The 9,282-nt window shown below is 47.7% G+C and overlaps 1 protein-coding gene across 2 annotated transcripts in view; it reads right to left on the minus strand.

The window, feature by feature from the left end:
* The window catches only part of LOC126210235 (histone deacetylase 8-like), a 95,053-nt gene extending 86,553 nt beyond the window's left edge, over nt 1–8,500 (minus strand). For both annotated transcript variants that reach the window (XM_049939423.1, XM_049939422.1), the window contains exons 1-2: nt 8,339–8,500; nt 7,532–7,721 (exon numbers count right to left, since the gene is read on the minus strand). In XM_049939423.1, the coding sequence (XP_049795380.1) occupies nt 7,532–7,721; nt 8,339–8,428 (280 nt within the window). In that variant the 5' untranslated portion in view covers nt 8,429–8,500. The remainder of the gene's footprint in view (nt 1–7,531; nt 7,722–8,338) is intronic.
* Nucleotides 8,501–9,282: the final 782 nt, after the last annotated feature.

Raw genomic sequence — 9,282 nt, forward strand, 5'->3', positions numbered from 1 at the left:
GGTCGGCGCCCCAGCGGGTGTGGCTCAGGCATCGCAGAGCGTTTAGATGCCGCCAACACGTCTGTTTAAGCTGCCGGATATGAGGCAGCCAAGTCAACCAGGCATCGAAAACCACCCCCAAAAACCTGTGGGTCTCCACCACAGCAAGGAGTTCGTCGGCAAGATAAAGCCGCGGCTCAGGATGGACTGTTCGGCGCCGGCAGAAATGCATAACGCGGGTCTTGGCTGCCGAAAACTGAAACCCATGAGCTACAGCCCAAGACTGCGCCTTACGGATAGCGCCCTGTAGCTGACGTTCAACAGCTGCAATGCCAGTAGAGCTGTAGTAAAGGCAGAAGTCGTCAGCATACAGGGAAGCGGAGACAGAATTTCCCACGGCCGCAGCAAACCCGTTAATGGCTATTAAAAACAGACAGACACTTAAAACAGAACCCTGTGGCACACCGTTCTCCTGGACGTGGGAGGAACTATACGAGGCCGCGACTTGCACGCGGAAGGTACGACACGACAGAAAATTGCGGATAAAAATCGGCAGAGGACCCCGAAGACCCCATCCATGAAGCGTAGAAAGGATGTGATGATGCCATGTCGTATCGTACGCCTTCCGCATGTCGAAAAAGACAGCGACCAGGTGCTGACGGCGGGCAAAGGCAGTACGGATGGCCGACTCCAGGCTCACCAGATTGTCGGTGGCGGAGCGGCCTTTACGGAACCCACCCTGAGACGGAGCCAGAAGGCCCCGAGACTCCAGTACCCAATTCAAGCACCGGCTCACCATCCGTTCAAGCAACTTGCAAAGAACGTTGGTGAGGCCAATGGGACGGTAGCTGTCCACCTCCAGAGGGTTCTTTCCAGGTTTCAAAACGGGGATGACAATGCCTTCCCGCCATTGCGACGGAAACTCCCCCTCGACCCAAAGACGGTTGTAAAGATCAAGAAGGCGCCGCTGGCAGTCCACTGCAAGGTGTTTCAGCATCTGACAGTGGATGCCATCTGGCCCAGGAGCGGTATCAGGGCAAGCAGCTAGGGCACTGCGAAATTCCCACTCACTAAATGGAGCATTGTAAGATTCTAGGTGGTTGGTGCGAAACGAAAGGCTCCGACGTTCCATCCGCTCTTTAATGGAGCGGAAGGCCTGGGGGTAATTCGCAGAAGCGGAACTCATAGCAAAATGCTCTGCTAAGCGATTTGCAATGATGTTGGAGTCAGTACAAACTGCTCCATTCAGTGAGAGCGCAGGGACGCTGACAGGCGGCCGATAGCCGTAGACGCGTCGAATCTTGGCCCAGACCTGCGATGGAGTGACATGGAGGCCAATGGTGGACACATATCGCTCCCAGCAATCCTTCTTGCCTTGGCGGATAAGGAGGCGGGCCCGCGCACGCAGCCGTTTGAAGGCGATAAGGTGGTCTATGGAGGGATGTCGCTTGTGACGCTGGAGCGCCCGCCGGCGATCTTTAATCGCTTCAGCGATCTCAGGCGACCACCAAGGCACAGCCTTCCGCCGAGGGGACCCAGAAGAACGGGGAATGGCAGATTCGGCGGCAGTAACGATTCCGGTGGTGACTGATTGAACCACCGCATCAATGTCATCAGTAGAGAGAGGCTCAAAAGCAGCAGTGGAGGAGAACAAGTCCCAGTCAGCCTTATTCATAGCCCATCTGCTAGGGCGCCCAGAAGAGTGACGCTGTGGTAGTGACAAAAAGAGCGGAAAGTGGTCACTACCACACAGGTCGTCATGCACACTCCATTGGACAGACGGTAAGAGGCTATGGCTACAGATTGAAAGGTCAATGGCGGAGTAGGTGCCATGCGCCACACTGAAGTGTGTGAAGGCACCATCATTTAACAGCGAGAGATCGAGCTGCGACAATAAATGCTCAACGATGGCGCCTCGACCTGTTGCCACTGACCCACCCCACAGAGGGTTATGGGCGTTGAAGTCGCCCAATAGCAAGAAAGGTGGCGGCAATTGGGCGACCAGTGCAGCCAGGACATGCTGCGAGACATCACCATCCGGTGGAATGTAAAGACTGCAGACGGTAACAGCCTGTGGCGTCCACACGTGTACAGCGACAGCCTCTAAAGGCGTCTGGAGAGAGACAGACTCGCTGTGCAGAGTGTGAAGGACATATATGCAGACGCCACCAGACACCCTTTCATAAGCTGCTCGGTTCTTATAATAACCCCTATAGTCCCGGAGGGCGGGGGTTCGCATTGCTGGAAACCAAGTTTCCTGGAGAGCAATGCAGAAGAAAGGGTGAAGGCTGAGAAGGTGGCGGAGCTCAGCTAGATGGTGGAAGAAACCGCTGCAGTTCCACTGGAGGATGGTATTGGCCATGGCTGGGAAAGGCGTGACGGGACGGGGAAGGCAGATTACGCCGCCGGGTCACCTGCTGCCTCCAAGTAAGCACCTGTGCCAGTGCTTTCCATGGCGTCGGAGGGACTGGCGAGATCGAGGTCCTCAGCAGACGCCAGGATCTCCACCTCGTCCTCAGACGCAGAGTTTGAAGGTTGCGGTGGGACAGGTGCCACCGCAATGTCAGGATGCTTGGGAGCCTTTTTCTTCAACTGCTTCGCACGCTGTGCCTTTGGAGGGTCTGGCTGGGAGGGCCCCACTGGGTCAGTCTCAGGGACGGACGACGACCGTGAAGCCCTATGACCAGCGAGCGGTTGTTGTTTCAAACCTTTGCGGGTTTCCGCTTTGACACTGGGCGAAGCCTGGGAAGGGAGGGCCCCAAGGGACCCCTTCCTGGCTAGAGTAGCCGAAGAAGCCCCACGCTTCTCCGGCTGGGAAGGGGGGACGAATGTCCCCGATGGTTGGGGTGGTGTTGCTCCTGAAGTAGATGGAGCAACAGAGGGGGAAGTGCCCCCCACAACCAAGGGGGCCGGTTGATTGTGACATAGCTGAGAGGCAACAGTACGTGACGACACGGGAGAGGATCGGATCGCTGTTGCAGCAGCGGCATAGGAGGATGTCATGGGCACGGGATGTAGCCGCTCATATTTCCGCCTTGCCTCGGTGTAGCTCAGGCGGTCCAGAGTCTTATATTCCATTACCTTCCTTTCTTTCTGGAAGATCCTACAGTCCGGCGAGCAGGGGGAATGGTGTTCTCCGCAGTTAACACAGATAGGAGGTGGGGCACATGGAGTATCAGGATGCGAAGGACGTCCACAATCCCGACACGTGATGCTGGAAGTACAGCGAGATGACATATGCCCTAACTTCCAGCATTTAAAACACCGCATCGGAGGAGGGATATATGGCTTCACATCACAACGGTAAACCATCACCTTAACCTTTTCGGGTAATACATCACCCTCAAAGGCCAAGATGAAGGCACCGGTGGCTACCTGATTATCCCTCGGACCCCGATGGACGCGCCGGATGAAGTGAACACCTCGTCGTTCGAGGTTGGCGCGTAATTCATCGTCGGACTGCAGAAGAAGATCCCTGTGGAATATAATACCCTGGACCATGTTGAGACTCTTATGCGGCGTGATGCTAACTGAAACATCCCCCAACTTGTCACAATTGAGCAACCTCCGTGACTGGGCAGAGGATGCCGTTTGGATGAGCACAGAACCAGAGCGCATCTTGGACAAGCCCTCCACCTCCCCGAACTTGTCCTCTAAATGCTCCACAAAAAACTGGGGCTTGGTTGACATAAACGATTCCCCATCAACTCGCGTACACACAAGGAACCGGGGTGAATAGTCTCCACTGCCTTCTTTTGCCATACGTTCCTCCCATGGAGTGGCCAGGGAGGGAAATGATCGTGGTTCGTATTTCCTGCCGTTGAGGTTAGACCTCGATCGCTTAGAGACTGCTGGTGGAGGCCCACCAGCGAGAGATGATGTACCACGCTTCATTGCGGGTCATCCGCCCTGATGCCACCTACTCCGACCAAGGGCCCTCCCCACGGGCGCCACCCAGCCGCAGCAATAGCCACCTGGCAGGACGGCCATTGCCGGGAGTCCTGATGCCCCAAGGAGATGGGCATCTACTCCTTGGCATACGTGGGGAGTTAACGGCGCAGGCATCAGTAGAGCGATCCCTGTGTTGTCAGGGGGCTACAACCAAGAGGGTACATGGCGGCCCCACCACAACGGGCTGGCTACCGTGCTGGATCTGAGGTGCCAAACTGTCCAAGGTCGTCGTCGCAGTTAAATGAAACACTGCAGAGTGCAGCGCGCCCAAGAGATCGAAAACGAGCGGGACACCATTGCAACGACGAGAAAGCCGGCTAAAGGTCTAATTGCACGACGGATACAGTGCACCATGTAAGGCGCCCTTCCCCAATTGGCTCGCTCTTCGGAATAATTTGGAAAAATGGAGGTCAAACCCTAATGGGGACCAACACATTAAGGCCGAAACGTTTGAGACTCCTTTTAGTCGCCTCTTACGACAGGCAGGAATACCGCGGGCCTATTCTAACCCCCGAACCCGTAGGGGGGGGGGGGGTTACCAAGTACCTGATTCTTTCAACATTCAGCAGAAAATAACATTAAAAAACAACCTCACACACATTAGTCCACCACTGACTGACTTAGACAGAAGATACTTGTACATGCCTCCTAAGTGGGAATGGCATTATTTTCATCATATCACTCTTACAATAACTAATTACCAAACAACAAAAGTGCAAATGTTCCAACTACAAGCTACTTTGCAATTAGCTTAGATTAATATTCTCTGCACTGGAAATCTCCTTATGGCGTTTACCTAAGTCCACACAGATAAACTCAGTGGCAATTCAGCATTTGTTTGAAACCAGTATTTAAGGTCTGTGCAACAGGTCTGTAGAATCACAACCATTTTACACTTTGCAGTTTATTTTCAGTTCACTAACTTAACATACAGAAGAAGTGAACATAATGTTAATGCACTCATCTTCATTATCAGTATATGACCCATTTCAGACCGCCAAATAAGCAGATTTGAAATCACACTTTTAATTGGAATCAACACAGGAGAATTAAACTACAGCCATTTTCATATCAGCACTTAACACCAAGAAATATTCGACCATTTCCAAAAATGTCTCTCTCCACTTGGGCATCAGATAGAACTGTGCACCATTTCAGACACCAGACGGGATTACTGGAGACTGGGATATCACCTGTCTAATTGGCCAACAAAATCACCATGCCGAAAACCCCTATTTCCAGCATGTCAAACATGGTGACCAAAAATACAAATACCATGTGAACCAATGCATTGACTAAACCCAGTGAAACTAGCCGGACAAGCACAGGGGGAGGGAGGGGGCGGAGGGAAACAATTTCAAACTGCCATAAAATAAAAGCAGACAAAACCATAAGATCACATTGTCCCCATTTCCAGTTAACCTTTATAGCTCAACCCTAGACCAGGATATCAATAACACCATCCTCCCTCCACAATTACAAAATCTTGTATCCCAATCTCCAGCTCACCTATATAGCTCAACCCATGAGTGAAAGCGTACTTATGGTGTCCGTGGCTTGTCTTATGCATGTTGCAGTTTGTAATTGTGCGCTTGGTGAGTAATGGGAAGTAAACCTGAAAAAGAGTGACTCAGATAGTACAAGATAGCAGAACCCACGAGAACATAAATTTTGATAAACGTTGCAAGTGGATGAATGAAGTCAATGCATAGATGGTCCAGCTGTCATATGTAATGTTAAAGACAACATCTAAGAGCATTTGCGATCAGTGTTCTTGGATGTGGTTTTTAACATTACATATGACGAGCAGACCATCTACATCTCTACTTCAGTGCAACTTGGAAAGCTGAAGATGTTCAAAGAAATTAATCAGGCCATAACACAATAAATGTGTAAAAAATACAGCTGAGGTGATTTTCATTTATTATTAATGTTGTAACAGCGACAGGAACGGTCGCAGGGTTGCCGCAAATGAAAATGTGGCAGGACCGAATGGGAGGGGCTGCAAACAAACAAGACGGACGAACGGGAATGGAAGGACAAGCACGACGACAGACAACAGAGCAAGACACCAAGACCAACAACAAAGTATTAAGCAATGGGGTCACAAGAGATAACCTCACAAATTCAAAACAATGTCCACTTGTAAACGGGAAGTAACCACACACAACATAAACATGTCTGTAAGCGAGATATAAACCGACTCAACGTGACTACCAGACTACCTCACTGAGTGAGAAGCAGCCGCCCAAATACACGACAGGACATGTCGCTATTGGCCTCTGGGACCACATGCTCCACAGTCGCAACCTCATGTTCGACTCGGGCCAGGAGCGCACACAGCCAAGGCTTACAGCACAACTGCTGCAGAGACCTTTAGTGGTCATCAAGTTCCGTGCCGTCTGGTGCGGATTCAAAACCCGTGGTGCTCGGTACCAGAATCAACATGAATGTCAGCTGTGGTCACTCACCACTATCAAGCTGAACTACAAGGTAGACATATCTGCACTCTTCAAGTTGAGGCTGGGCAAACATAACTGCCTTCAGTTTATGCTGCAGTACCTTGTCACATTTCACAGTCACTTAGTGTTTCAAAGTGGATCCAACAGAAACTGTTAACAGTATTTTACACGAGACAAGAGCCTACAAGTCAGCAAACAAAATGACGGTGCTTGGTATAACAGGTGCTGAATCAAAGGTAAAGCCTCTTCTAATTATGTTTCAGGAGAAAAACAAGGTTCGGGAATTTACTAGGAACCTCAGGTACTTTCTATTTAATTATACACCACCACAATGCCAGTGTCCTTACGACAGCATGAACAACAGAGCCACACCCACTGTCATGCTCTCAATAGTTTGCATACAGAAAACTGTGAGTCATTTCAGTCTAATCACCAGTTCACAGTTCACGATGTCAGAGCCAGCTAAGGCCCAAGAGGCACAAGCCACCGCTTGGGGTGTGACGCTGAAACCAGTGCAACAACTGTAACATTTCTGTAAAGAACATATCACAATTAGTAGAGGCTACTTGGGGTACTGAGCACACAGGAGTGTCAGGGGCACCCATATGGAAGGTTTGCATACACTGTGTATTACAATTAGCAGCAAAAACTAATATGAGTGAAAGTGCCCACAGAGAAAGGTGAAAGGGGGTGGGTGGAGGAGACTGTTGGGGGAGGCAAATGATAAGTCACTTGTGCGGAAAAATGTTTTCGAACCGGTCCTTGTGTGGGCCATATCTAACCTACATAAAGAGATTGTTCTCTAGAGTTGTAAACTCACCTATCGTATGTTAACCTAAGTATATCTTTAGGCTGCCATAGCAACCACTGTTAAATACAGCTTGAGGACCTTTATGATGTTTAGCTTGCTCCTATCAAAGCCGAAATTAACATGAATGAGTGAAAGAATGGGGAATAGTAAGAGACAAGCAGGAATTACAGAATATGATGTTGATATCGCCTCTAACAATTACAGCAAAATAAAAAAATCCTGAAAAGGTAAGTGTAATTAACCAAAAATCCACATCCAATTTATTTTAAACTGTGTCTAGTACATATCACAATACAGAACAGCAATTGTGTGTCTTAATATAACTTGCCTAGACCAAATTCTTCCTGCTCATCTTCATGGGCCTCCAGGTCATCACTTTCATTAACTTGTTGTAAGAAATCAATATACAATCTAGAGTGAAATGAACTTATCTCTTCTTCTGTTGCCAGCCGGCTTGGAACTGGGGTGAGATGATTTAATAAACCACAGGCTACAATCAGTTCATGGACTAATGTTGCCTAGAAAAGATTTCGTTTCCATTAGTACTGTTCCTTGTATGCCAAAATATGATGAAATAAAGAAAAAATAAACACACTTCATAAATGGATGATAATTCTCTTTGACAAATAACGAATCTGTATTTACAAATGTGTTTAAATATTCTCAACAGTAAAACCAGCAGTCTGAATAAAGGGAGAGTTATGAATTATTTATCCGTTCTTTGACATGAGAGAAACAAGTTGAGTTGACCAGCTTAACAGATTTCTGAATTATGCTTACAGATTGACTGATTGTGAGAAAAACACAAAAGGTACTGCATACAATGAGCAGTAGTACCTCATCATCTACACTTTTCCGCAATTACGTGGCTACCTATATCGCTAATTGCAAATGAGCTTCTCATTGCAATACGCTCAATTTGCAAACAGACAATGCTATAAATAAAGGAACTGCAGCTCTACAAATACGAAAGAAGGAACAAATACGGGGCGCAGTAGATTTAGTGAAAAGTCTGAAATGCGTGTGAATAAGTACGTTGGAAAAACATAATGCTTCTGTTGGTAAAAACGCAAGTATAACTGTTAGCGCCAATCACTTTATATCATCTACCTTTGAATTAGGAAAAAAAACTCACCCTTCCGTTGACTTGGGGAATTCTATCACATTCCTTTCTCAGATGCTTACTGTCAATATACACAACTTTCTTTGTACAATTGGAGCTCATTTTCCCCCGTTTATATTAAACTGCAGCATAAACTAACATTTCAAATTCGCGGAATGTTTACTTGTGCTATTGTCAGCTATCGATAACAGAATCTATCGACAGAAAATATCCAACGTGAGGTATCGATAACTTAGTTCTAGGGGCGGAAAAAAAAAATCAAAATTTCGAATAATTATTGATCAAATTCGAAAATTCAAAATGTTGTCATACGCAATCTGCTCATTTAGAGGTATAATCTTATATTAAAAGTTTATTCGCAGAACACTTTGCAGACAGTATAAACATACACCACTGAATGCTTCTTCCAACCTTATATAATTGTACGACATATAGTTCAGGAGATGTGACATAAACATTGAGGTGATTGAGCAACTAGGTTTTGCTTAAAATTGAGCGCAAGCTACTGAGACTATATCCACACAATGTTTCGTAATAGGAGCACTTGAGCGATTAACGTCAATCTTCAAGCGTAGTTTCAAACCTTTCCTAAAATCACATTAACAGCATTCGCAATTGCGAATAAGATCAACTGTCAGCTATAAACGGAATGACGACAATGAAAATTTGTGACAGACGCGTACACGAACCGAGATTTCCCGCTTACCGCGAGTGGTTGCCTTACAATTTGGCTATCCGAGCACGACGCAGAGCCACACCCGAACTCCCACATGTTGTCAACCATGCATCGTCATTCCATTCTACAGCTGATTATTGTCCTTTTTACTGTTAATGTATTCCATAACGGCTTTAGTCGCCGCAGTGCCCGTTTCTTTCGACATACATGCATGTCCAAAGGAACTTAGTATAGTAATCAGAAAACACAGGCACTGCACTCTATTTTCTAAACTTCCTCC

The sequence above is a fragment of the Schistocerca nitens genome, chromosome 10 (genome assembly GCF_023898315.1).
Source record: "Schistocerca nitens isolate TAMUIC-IGC-003100 chromosome 10, iqSchNite1.1, whole genome shotgun sequence".
NCBI lineage: Eukaryota > Metazoa > Arthropoda > Insecta > Orthoptera > Acrididae > Schistocerca > Schistocerca nitens.